Genomic DNA, 12264 nt, shown 5'->3' on the forward strand with positions numbered 1-12264 from the left:
GCCCCGCTGGATCAGGCCAAAGGCCAGGGTCTCTGAGAGAAATTTTATCAGGGGGTACAAAGGGGGAGGGGGGCAATGGGATCAAGCAGAACGGACGGCAAAACAGGGCAGGCAGAGGGTGCTGACAGCCAGAATTATCTTTGGAGCTCAGGTCTACCAGGCTTCTTGATGCAGAGCCCATGTCTACCCCACCATGTGACATTGGCAGTTCGATATAGTAATATGGTAAACCACATTCTCTTTAAAATACAGAAAATTCTAGCAGAAAATTTGCATCTTTGTGTTTGGGCTCACAATAGAATAGACAGTGTGCTGTGTGCACCAAAATGAACTTATGCAGCAGCTGTAGCCCAGCAGTGATGTCCCTGAGCTCCTTCATGGTTATCGGATCCACAAGCCAAAGAGCAACTGTAGCAGGCCAGTTCCTCCCAGATATGACACTGTGTTAAGGAGGGTCATGGATGCTTTCCTGGGCCTGGAGTGTATGGCCTGCAGCAGCAGTTGGCACTACAAGCCCACAGTTGTGCCCCCAGTCTCATGCACAGGCAGTGAATTCGGGTGAGATAGGAACTTTCTGGGCCCCCTCCTTTGGCTCCTGGGCCCCCTTTCTGGCCCTGTTCCCGGGTACAAATTACCCCCTTTACCCTCCTCTCCAAGGCCCTGGCAAAGACCCATCTAGTCCAGCTTCCTGTATCTCACAGTGGCCCACCAAATGCTTCAGGGAGCACACAAGGCAACAGACACAACCTGCATCCTGGTGCCCTCCCCTGCACCTGGCAATCAGTCAGCCTGCCTCTAAAACCAAGAGCCTGCACATACCTACTATGACTTGTAACCAGTAATGAACTTCTCCTCTAGAAATTTGTCTAATCCCCTCTTAAAGGCATCCAGGCAAGATGCCATAACTACATCCTGTGACAAGGAGTTCCACCAACTAATTACACGCTGCACCATCTTACAGGTACATGTTAGTACCTTGTCCATGTGCGTGAGAGGAAAAAGGCTGAAAATCACTGCCTTGGACTCCCCCAGGACCATGTCGTGCACTTGGCTCCGCCTCCTGAAGCGCACGCCTGTGATCCCCAGCACCGTGTCCCTGCGGTCATGGAAGGATTGCAGCCACTCGGCAGCAGCGCAGCTCCCCCGGTGACTGTCCTCCCTGCAGGGCTGTGAGTGAGCTCCCGCCAGCCACTTCCCCGCCGCGAGAAGAGGGCGCTGGACGCGTCCTGCACGTGGGCGAGCCTGGCCGGGCCGGGCCTGACCTGCTGCCCCCCTTCCCGCGGAGCCTCTGACTCAGCGCGCCCTGCTTGGCCGTCACGGGGCAGGCGCGCTGCATAAAGAGAAGCGGCTGCTGCTGCTCCCGCCCGGAGTCGAGCCCAGAGGCTGGCGGCAGCAGCAGCAGCAGCGCGCAGGTGGGCGCAGCCCCTTTCCCGGCGCCGCCACTGCGCAGGCCCGGCCCAGCCCCGAGGGCGAGGGCCGTCCTTGGGCTTTGCCCAGCCGCTCCAGGCGAGGAGCCTGCCGGGCCGCAGGCAGCCGGGAGGGAGACGGCTGCGCCCCCGGGACGCACGGCCCATCCGGGCTCCGGCAGGGCAAAGAGAAGCCCGGAGCGGAGCAGCTTCTCGGCGTGCGGCGGCCCAAGCCCGGGCTGAGCTGAGCGGGGAGGCTGCCATCCGATCCACGCTTTCCTGGGAGTAAGCCCCATTGACTATAATGGGACTTTCTTCCGAGTAGGCATGCACAGGATTGGGCTCTCCATGGCGAAGCGGTTCGGTTTGGGGGCGAGGCGCTTTGGAGGGCCGGCGATTCTCTCGGCTGTGGATGGCTGGAACTTTCCTGGGAGTAAGCTCCATTGATTAGAATGGGACTGACTCCTGAGTAGACATGCCTAGGATTGTGCCCCGTGTGCACTTGTCTCATCCTCCTCCTCCACAGTGGATGGTGATCCCCGGCTTCAGTCCCCTGCTGGTTCCAGTCTGAGCGATCGGCATTGTCTGAACCCGGGAGTGGGATCTGGCCTCAGCAGCCGCTGCCTGGAAAAAAGAAGCCAGGCACCTCCGTTAGGAGCCAGTTATCCCCGCATCACTGTGCCAGTTCCGCCCTTGGGTGCTGGGAGTGGGAGGGTAGTGGACACCCTGACAGTGGGGAAGGCTTTTGAGTGAAGTCTTGACAGGGTTGGGAAGCTTCTGTCCAAGAGGGAGTGTAGCATTGGGAGCAGGCTCCTTGGCAAGGATGAGCAGAATTTGTATGGAAAGACCTGCTGCCTGTAGCAAGATCCAGTTTTAAAAAGTGGCAAGGTCTGGCTTCTCTCTTCTGGCAGGCACTTGGAGCCTCTCTGAAAGCAGATGTCTTGTTTCATCCTAGTTGGCTCCTATATCCTGTCTGTGATGCGCTGCTGCTGTTGTTTTAAAATTGTGATCCTGCTGCAGCCCTTGTGCAAGCTTCCCCCCCATACACCTGACAATCCCCAGAAGCAGAGAGCTGTCACAGCTTCTGAAGAAAGCATTTGAGTCTTGCTATGCAGAGGGAGAACTTTGGGACTGTATATATGAGCTTTGAAGCATCTCTCTTGGATGCAGGTTTCTGCCTTCCACTCAGCATTGTCAGTTTATGCACTCTTTGGCCCCAATCCTAACCAACTTTCATTGGGGGGCACTAATGGAGGCCTCCTCAAGGTAAGGGAATGTTTGTTCCCTTGTCTCAGAGCTGCATTGCCCTTACCTTGCTGCTGGAAAGTTGATTAGGACTGCACCCTGGGTCTCCCATTCCCAGTTAGTGAGAATCCCATTTTGTCTGGGATATGCCTGAACTGATGCAGAGAGCTGTGGTGTGTAGCAGCTGGTGGACCTCTGTGGGAAACAGGATGCTGGACCAGACGAGCCTTTGGCCTGATCCAGCAGGGCTTTTCTTATGGAACTCCCAGGCAAATCTGGCTGCATGCAGCATGCCTAACTGAAGGTTTCTTTTCCTTGCAGCACCGGAGAATAGGAGAAGATGGTGTTTCTCTATCGCCTCTTACTGCTCCCCACTCGCCTGACACTGACCGTCTCAAATGTGGCCTTCAAGCTGGTTATTTACTTGGCCGCTTGCTTTAGTGCATTTGTCAGCTGTGTGTGGGTGTCATGGCTGATCCTGACGAAAGGCCCCAGCAAGGTCTTCTCCAAGAAGAAGCGGGGAGCACCACCGAGCTGTCTCACTGACACCTCATATGGGGAGCACCAATATCTGACACTCCAGGTGGGTCTGCTGAGGGTTAAGGGACTCTGTTTTTTAAGCCTTACAGGACAACCACTGAAACAAGAATTGAAGGGAAGGTCTATATGTCCCATCAGGAGTTGTAGGCAGAGGAAGTGGTGCGGTTGAGCAAAAGGGTGGGAGTGGTGACTTCCTTTATTAATATAGCACCATCAGTGTACTTGGTACTTTACACAGAGTGAAAAGACAGATCCTTTCCCCAAGAGAGATGGAGGCACAGGAAAACATGGGAAGTGTAGGTAATTCAGTTTTCTAGACCTACCTCAGTTATAGTAGGAAAGTAGGGACTATGGATGCCCATGTGTAACTGCTCTGTTTCTCTGCCCTCTGGGTGTTGAAGAAGTCAGGAGTGCGACTCCACTATGTTGTAGCTGGCCAGGAGAAGGCACCACTGATGCTTTTCTTGCATGGGTATCCCCAGAATTGGTAAGTGTTGCTCTGGTGTGTGGCTGTAGAATAAGTGGGTTGTTTGGAGATGACGCTTGCTTATTCCAGATGTGATGCATGTAGTGACAGGCTGCTGGTCTATATTTGTTCTGGCTGTTGACATAATGTGTGTGTGTGTGTGGGGGGGGGTATTATACTGAAAAGTTAAGAGTTGGGCCTTGGCCAGAAAGTGTAACTTTTTAAAGGAAGGACCTTGTTGTATTACCCATCTGCAGCATAATGACCTCATCTGCATTATGTTATGCATCATAATGCTATTTAACACTTGCGTGAAACCACTGGGAGAGGTTTGGAGTGGGGTGCCATCAATATGCTGATGACACCCAGCTCTATGTTTCCTTTCCTCCAGATGCCAGGGTGGCGGTTGAGGTCCTGGAGCGCTGTCTGGAGGCAGTGAGGATCTGGATGGGGGCTAACAAGCTGAAATTAAATCCGGATAAGACAGAGGCTCTCCTGGTTCAGAAACCCTCGATGCAGGTGCTGGAGTATCGGCTTGCGCTGAATGGGGTTGCACTCCCCCTGAAGGAGCAGGTCCGCAGCTTGGGGGTCCACCTGGACTTGCAGCTGCTCCTGGATTCCCAGGTGGCGACTGTGGCTAGGGGGGGGCCTTTGCTCAGCTTCAGCTGATGCGCCAGCTGCGGCTGTACTTGGATCGCGCAGACCTGGCCATGGTGATCCATGCCACACTGACATCGAGGCTAGATTATTGTAACGCGCTCTATGTGGGGCTGCCCTTGAAGACAGTTTGGAAACTGCAACTAGTGCAGAATGCAGTGGCCAGTGTAGTTACTGGAGGTAGGTGGTTTGACTCTGTCAGTCCGTTTCTCCAGTGGCTGCACTGGCTGCCCATTCGTTTCTGGGCCCAATTCAAGGTGCTGGTTTTGACGTTTAAAGCCCTATACTGCTCTGGGCCAGGGTATTTTAGAGATCGCCTACTCCCGTACAATCTGGCTCATCCTCTTAAGTCATCAGAGAAGGCCTTTTTACAAGTGCCGCCACCTAGGGAGGTACGTGGGGCAGCAGCAAGAAATAGGGCCTTCTCAGTGGTGGCACCAACGCTATGGAATTCCCTTCCCCTTGACTTAAGAACTACTTCCACTCTTGAAACTTTTCGGGCGAGGCCTGAAGACCCTTCTGTTTAGGCAAGCCTTGAGTTCCTGGCCTTTTTAACATCTTTTTAACATCTCTTAATATATATTTTTTAACATCTGTTTACAGGCCTGATCCTTTTCTAATTTGCTGCGCTATGCTCTTATCTGACTAGTTTTTATCTGACTACTGTTTTTATATGTTATGTTTTCTATCTGTTTTTAAATTATGTTTTTAATTTGTTTTAACCTTGTTTTGTAAGCCACCTTGAGTCCCTTTGGGGAGAAAGGCAGGGTAAAAATAAAGTATAATCATCGTCATCATGTAAGTCATAGCTCCCATGATCCACAGGGAATAACCTGATGATTCATTATCACTGGTATTATCACTGGTAAATGAATTTAACATTTATTTAGTATTGGTCATATATTAAATAGATTGCAGAAGGAACATCATTCTTAGCCAATAGCCAATAGACCTGCAGTTTAAAAAATGCAGTAGATCAGATTATGTGTGAGATGATGTTTCTGAAAGACTGTAGATACTGGAGGTGGAAGCAAATAAGTGCTGTTCAGTGGGTTTGCAGGCAGCAAAGCCTTTCTCCATATTGACTCTTTCTCTTTATGGTTTGGGTGTGTGGCAACAGGTATACATGGCGTCATCAATTGAAGGCATTTAAGCAGTCATTTAAGGTGGTGGCACTTGATTTGAGGGGCTATGGCTTTTCTGATGCACCAGCTGGTCGTGAGAACTACGAGCGGGAGGCTGTGCTAGAAGATATACAAGGCGTCATCGAGGCCCTGGGCTGCAATGAGAAAAAGGGTGAGACAAGAAAAGATGAAGGGTCTCATCCTGAGGTGTGGAGTATAATGTAGACTAGCCTCCTCATGGTGCACCCCAGGCAACGTTACTTGTCACAGCCAAACAGTCTACAGACATTGACTGCTGGACCTACAAGGACCTCCCAGCAAGAAGAAGCTGCATGAACATTGGATTGCCATATGATTAAATAAATAAAAAATCCTGGGGTGTCAAACATAAGGCCCACAGCTGGCCCCAGGAAGCTCTTTGTCCACTCCTGTGATAATTGGACTTTCCCAGTGCTGCCCTTTCATCAGCACTGCTTCTGCAGAGGCTCTAGGAGGGAGAGACAGAAGGAAGCTTCAGAAAGCAAGGAATGCTGTGGGAGACGGGGCAAACCAAGAGGGGTGAGAGAGGGAGACACTGCCGAGGTGTTGGGAGAGCCTAGTTAACATGCAGGCTGCCCTTTCAGCAGTGCTGCTTCTGCAGAGGCATCACTTGGCAAGCTGCCGCTGAGATCAGCTGCTGAGCTGTGAAATGATGCCTCTGGAGAAGCAGCACTGCTGAAAGGGCAGTCTGCATGATAAGTGGGCTCTCCTAGCATGATCATTGGACTCTCCCATATCTTGAAAATATGACCAAGATTTTCACATTTTCTCTTCTGTCATTTGCAGCTAATGAGTTTCAATATGCTTATTTCTGGCCATCAGCTTCTTAATTATATCACTTCCTGCTTGATGTCACTTCTGACCCTCAGCAGGTGCCATGAATGCTATTTGGCCCACTATATGAAATGAGTTTGACACCTCTGGTCTAGTCTTTCAACACAGTGGGACTTGACTATTTGGTGGGAGGACACTCTCTACTTAATTTGGTTAAGCATTTAATTATACATTCATTAGGGGCTTCCTGGGAATGTGCAGATGTGCAAGTTTGGGAAGGGGACTGACAAGCTGGTAGTATCCCACAGGCAGATATTTGCCCATATTCTCTGTTCTGATGCTTTTTGTCTGTTCTGTTCTGTAGCAGTTCCTACGTGCATCCTGGTAGGACATGACTGGGGTGCATCAATTGCTTTGGAGTTTGCTGCCTGTCACCCCAACATGGTGGAGAAATTGATTGTCCTGAATGGTGTTCAGGCCTACCTTTGCCTTGGTAAGGTTCATGCTATCTGGTGCTCACATTTGTTGTTTCCACGTTTTGACATTCTCTACTCCTGGCAGGGTTGGGGACCGAGAAAGGAGCATGACTCTGTCAGAGACTCCTTCCTCAATAGCTGATGGCCATTATGGTAGCATTGCTCTTTGGCTGCTGATCCATCAATGTCACCCCGTTGATCTTTGGAGAAGGGGGAAGGAGCTTATCTGTTCTATCCAGGTGCCCTGGCCAAAAAAATGAGCCCAACCACTATCATTGGTCTACTACATGTGGATGGATGGGAGGTTGGCACTACAGCTTCCTCCAAACCTGAGATTTTGCATTGCTTTGACTAGCATCTAACTCAGATAGTAGGAGGGGAAAATAGCCAAGCAGTAACCCTAGTTGAGTAGCAAAGCACATACTTTGCACGCAGACAATCCCAGGCTCAATCCCTGGCATTTCCTATTCTGGCTGGTATAGACATCTGTCTGAAATTCTGAAGAGCCACTGCCAGGCAGTGTGGATGGCAACTGAGCTGGATGGACCTACATCCTGTCTCAGTACAAAGCTGTTCGTATGTGGACTGGATCTGGTGGTAGCTCTGGGTGGCAGGGCAATGCCTTTTGCTGCAATTTATTTTTCCTTCAACCTTGCAGATTATTTTAAACGTCGTCCCACTCAGATCCTGCGATCCTGTTACATGTTCTTTTACCATCTCCCAAAGCTTCCAGAGTTACTCTGCTCTGCAGATAACTTTGCAGTGAGTAGAAAGAGGTTGGGGAATGGGGCCTGACAGTTTGTGCCTTTTCACACCAAGAATGTGCGCCTATATTGGTGGATCCATCCACAGTGATTGCTTTGCTAAAGCCCAGGTATTTCATTCTGCATTCCCAAGTCATGTGTAATCATGGATTTGTCCTAAGTCTTTTTGCCAGGTGGCTTTCAGCTCTGGATTCAGAACTATGAACTGGGTTTTAATTGAACCTGAGGCTCTGCCATAAATGAACAGGAAATACTTGTGTTAAATGCAGTACATTGGGTGGATATCAGCAGCCTTCTAAGGACCAAACTACAGGGGACATGAAACATGTCTCTGTTGTTGGATTTAAGAAGGAAGTGGCCTGGAAACAGTTCTTTTCAGCCTGACATGGAGTTCAGGATACAGCGGAGCTCTGGGGGGGGGTGATCCCACCCCCTTCCACTCCTGTTCTCCCCTCTCCACCCTCCCACTGCCCCCCAGAGTCCACACCACCATCTGGTGGTTGCACAGTGGTGGCATATCCTGCTCCTGCCAGTGCTGGGCCCAGCACCTGACAGGCACGGACCTGGTGCCAGCACTCCCTTATCACTGAGTGCCATAAATATGCTTTATGGCACTTTGACGGCACCCTGCACCAACGCTAGGGTTAAGCACCAGCACTGGGCCAGTTTAAGATTGGGCCCTAAGCCCCCTCACCTGTGGTTTTGCTCCTGACTGCCAAATCCCCATGCAATTTTGTTACATGCATGAATTTAAAAGCTTTGCTTTATAAGAACACATATCTTGATTGAGTTACAACAGAAGTGATACGGCCAAGTTCTGACACCCTATATTGAGAGAGCTGCCATGAGATCTTGGAACGGAGGAAAGGATGGCCCTAACAAGTGGAGGCATAGTCTGCTGTGTTTACATGGTGCTTGGGGCCAGAGAGAACTATGCATTTCTTGTTTGTTCTTCTCCCCCCACCCCCTGACATCACCCTGATGCAGCACATTTAACAGTAGCCTGGCACATAGAAATTTACCACGTGATACTTTTTCCAGCATGGAATGGAGTGCTGGGAAAAGCTTTTTCTGTTGAATTTGTTGAATGGTTAAAAGTACAGGAACAGGACTAGTTTTAAAAAAATTAGTGACAATATCACTTCCCTGTATCCCTAATTCAAGCACTGTTGCTAGTGGAAATACAGAGAAGATGACCTTTAGTGGCATGGGAGGGGTGTGTATGCAGAACCTGTGCATTGTGGATTATGAGAGCCTGTTAATCCTGTGTGATGGGATTTGCATTCAATCATCCTCCACATGGTTTTGTGTCTACAGATCTTAAGGGCTTGTATGACTGGAAAGATAATGGGCATCCAGAATGAAGCACATCGTTTGAAAGAGGAAGAGTTGGAGGCGTATCTGTACTGCTTCGCGGAGCGTGGGGGTTTAACACCACCCATGAATTACTACAGAGGCGTGAACACGTGAGAGCAAATTCTTTCCTATTCTGTTCCTATATTGTAATTGCACTTCTTGTTCCCTTTCTCTCTCAGGGATTGTAGAATTGCAGTATCTTCAGACCTTTCCCTTGGAAAAGGCTGTTTGGGATCCAGAACTTTCTGATCTTAAAGCCTGTGGAGGCTTTAATTCTCTGCTAGATCAAATAATCCTGGGGGCCAGAATATTCTTCTCCCCCTAATTGTGTGCATAAGTGGCAGGGAAGGGGATGGTGCAATTCTGTGATCTTCCCAAAAGGGAATCTGAGAGACTACGCTTTCTAGCAAGATAGAAAATGTTGGGTTTTAAGGTTTGAGCTGGTGTGAGGGTGACTGCCACCTTTCCAGATTTCAGTGGTTTCTTCCATGCACATCTTATGCTCTGGGGATGAGGAAGTGGTGAAGTTAATCCTGATGAATGTTCCCTCTAATTATTCATGTCACTGTGTGGACCTCTCCCTTGGCAATGCCTCTGGAGTGCTGGTGACATCATCATCATTGCAAGCTTCCAGGAAGCTGAACTTTGAGCTGCACGGGGCTTGGTTTAGAACTGCGCAGTTGTGTAGCTTAGTAGGAACAGTGATCTTGACTTGGATTCAAGATTAAAGTGGTGAGCTGTCAGCTGTTCATCATCCGTATAAGCATGTGTATTTGTCCATCTATGCAGGTGGATTCCTCCAAAGTGCAAGGATCTACTGATGCCCACCCTGGTGCTGTGGGGAGAGAAGGACATATGCCTGGAAGCAGGCCTTATCTCACATATACAGCAGAATATACGGAAGAGCATCGAGGTGAAGCGGATCCCTGAGGCTGGCCACTGGATCCATGAAGATGCACCTGAGAAAGTCAATCAGCTGATATGGGCTTTCCTCACGGGGATGGAAGGAACTGGAAAGATTGAGTAAGTGCCCCATCCACACAGGCAGCCCTTCTACTCTGCAAACAGGGAACAGCAACAGCAGCAAATTTGCCTACCAGAGAATTGGTTCACCCTGAGTTTGATGGAATGTTTCTGTACCATATTGGAATCAGATTAGCTTCCATACAGCACAAACTGATTTTGCTCTCAGCCTTTATTCCACTGAAGAAAGAACATCTGCTTCAAGGTTTCTGGGATGGGGCTTCATGACTATGACAGTACACTGCTGTTGTGTTCATCAGAAGATCTTTCCTGTACTATGGTGCATTCATACCTGTAAAAGAGTAAGACTTGCCTCCTCTGTGCCTCTTTATTTGTGCACCATGGCACATTTGAGCACTGCTTGTGCTTCAAGATAGAAGTCTCTCTAGGCTTGGTTAATGTTGAAATCAAGGTTTTCAATATGGAATCAGCCTTAATGTCAGCTTAACTGATCAATTTCAGCTTTCACAAGGACATTGATTCAGGTGGCAAAAATTGAAGCATCTGGATTCCTTGACCAGCTCAGCTCTCACCAGGACAATGTTTTCCAGAAAGCAATGTGCTATTGTTGCTTTGATCCCATCTTGCATAAGGGCCCATAATGAGTTGGTTGCTCCTCTTTCAGCCCCCCTCCCAATTCCATTTTAAGTTCAGGGACAGCTTGTTAGCTTGCTGTAACCAAAATATAGGGGGAATTAGTATAAGAGCATGGGTGTAGAAACGGTTTGCCTGTATTACAGAGTTGCAAAGAGATTCTTTATGCACCATGAACTGTTGCTGCTCCATCCTTGATACGAGAGCAGGTGCCTACATAGTGAAATGTCAGCACTGCTGTTTTGTCTTTTCTTTGCCAAGTTCAGCAACATTTTGGCCTCTTTTCCGCTTGGTGGGGAAACCACAGGACTGTCCTAGTCATTTTAAATAAGTTTCTTGCTTGCATTTCCTATACCTATGGTCTTGAAGTAGAAACCATGTCTTACATAGGGGCTGGCAACCGTCTTCTGCATAGGGGTCAGACATCGGGTCTATCAACAGTAGGAACACCTGAGCGTTCAATGCACTTGTGCCAACCTCCCATTTAGGCCATGGAACTAAGGAAAAAAAAGATGGGCATGGCCTGGAGAGACAGAAAATGATGCTCAAAAGAAGCTTCTGCCTGTGGTTTTCTCACACTGTAAACCTTACAGAGACAAAATTACAAGCTTTGATTCTTTTTTAAAACTACCGCAAGCCAGGTGGATATATTTTGATATTACGGTCCTCATAATTTCAGGTGGTGGACCAGATGCAGCCTGTAAGCCACAGGTTGCCTACTTTTGTCTTTCTACCATGTCACACTTCTTGTGCACACTCTCTTTGTCCTTTTTGGTATCCTGTGAACTTTGTACTTCTTTAGTATTTTTCAATCTGATTTATAGCTTAAGAAGTCTCTTGTGCATTTAAAAAACCACCAGAGGGCAGTGTTGCGACAGATTTCCCAATCCGGCCAAGGGTTACTTCTTCAGGGCTGTACTCATTCCAAAAGTGAAAAGGGGTGAGGGGATGGAATACAAAAATCAAGAGGTTGCAAAAGGACCAAGTTCACTGGATTTTCTTGAAACACCAGAATGTAACCATTTTAAGCATATGATCTTCCAGGGACACTTGCATATATACAAAGCACTACTTATACCTAAATCAACCAAAATTCAAAGAGCCTCAATAAGTATTAAACCAAATATTATTCTACCAATTTTACTATGATGAGTGGCCAGAATAAATCCTGAAAAGCACTAGACCTGGACTATCACTCAAGCCAGGGCCATTTCCCATGTAAACATGGAGCACTAGATGGCTGGAGCTCTCCTTTCCAGACACACTCTGTACAAGATCTCATCCTCATTTATGCTTCTGTTTTTACCTCATCAGCAACCACTGCCATAATTTTTTCCCCTGATACATGCCATTGTAGACCCTAACTAAGGAACACAGGAAATTGCCTTTTGTTGAGTCTGCTCATTGCCCATCCAGCTGGCTCAGTTTTGTGTCCTCTGCCTAGCAGCTACTTTACTGGGTTTCAAAGGGGCCTTTGCCCCACATTTTGACACGCCAGGGGTGGCATCATGGAGTCCAAGCATATTCAACCGCATCCATCCCAGCTTTTCTTGCTAACCCTTGTTGAACTATTATTTCATTTCCAAGAACCAAAGGAAGGCTGAAGGGAAAAGATCTAGAACGTCAGGACTTCTAGAAATATTTACTTTGGGTCATCATACGGGGGCAAGGTATGATACCTTCTTTCCAGGCATCTGTGATTTATCCAGCTTGGGTGCAACTTGCCTATCAACCTAGTTCCAAAAAGGGTCTCCTGGAAGGGAATACTAGTAGACTCAGGGCCCAATCCTATCCAACTTT

The 12264-nt window shown here is 48.5% G+C and overlaps 1 protein-coding gene across 4 annotated transcripts; it reads left to right on the plus strand.

The window, feature by feature from the left end:
• Positions 1 to 1359: 1359 nt before the first annotated feature.
• On the plus strand, positions 1360 to 10641 carry EPHX3 (epoxide hydrolase 3). 4 transcript variants are annotated; one of them, XM_066616134.1, is made up of 8 exons: positions 1360 to 1412; positions 2973 to 3234; positions 3593 to 3678; positions 5435 to 5610; positions 6616 to 6744; positions 7386 to 7489; positions 8809 to 8957; positions 9637 to 10641. In XM_066616134.1, the coding sequence occupies exons 2-8, from the start codon at positions 2992 to 2994 to the stop codon at positions 9872 to 9874; spliced, it is 1125 nt and encodes a 374-aa protein (XP_066472231.1). In that variant the 5' UTR covers positions 1360 to 1412; positions 2973 to 2991; the 3' UTR covers positions 9875 to 10641. The 4 variants fall into 4 exon arrangements, with proteins under 4 accessions (XP_066472231.1, XP_066472229.1, XP_066472232.1 ...); XM_066616132.1 differs by lacking the exon at positions 1360 to 1412 and adding an exon at positions 1475 to 1839; XM_066616135.1 differs by lacking the exon at positions 1360 to 1412 and adding an exon at positions 1475 to 1839 and having other exon boundaries at positions 3596 to 3678.
• Positions 10642 to 12264: the final 1623 nt, after the last annotated feature.

This window comes from Tiliqua scincoides, chromosome 2, assembly GCF_035046505.1.
Source record: "Tiliqua scincoides isolate rTilSci1 chromosome 2, rTilSci1.hap2, whole genome shotgun sequence".
Lineage (NCBI taxonomy): Eukaryota > Metazoa > Chordata > Lepidosauria > Squamata > Scincidae > Tiliqua > Tiliqua scincoides.

Coding starts and splice junctions, on each gene's coding strand:
- EPHX3 (XM_066616134.1), top strand. CDS start 2,992: ATGGTGTTTCTCTATCGCCTCTTACTGCTCCCCACTCGCCTGACACTG. Junction 3,235..3,592: donor ACCAATATCTGACACTCCAG/GTGGGTCTGCTG, acceptor TGGGTGTTGAAG/AAGTCAGGAGTGCGACTCCA. Junction 7,490..8,808: donor GCTCTGCAGATAACTTTGCA/GTGAGTAGAAAG, acceptor TTGTGTCTACAG/ATCTTAAGGGCTTGTATGAC.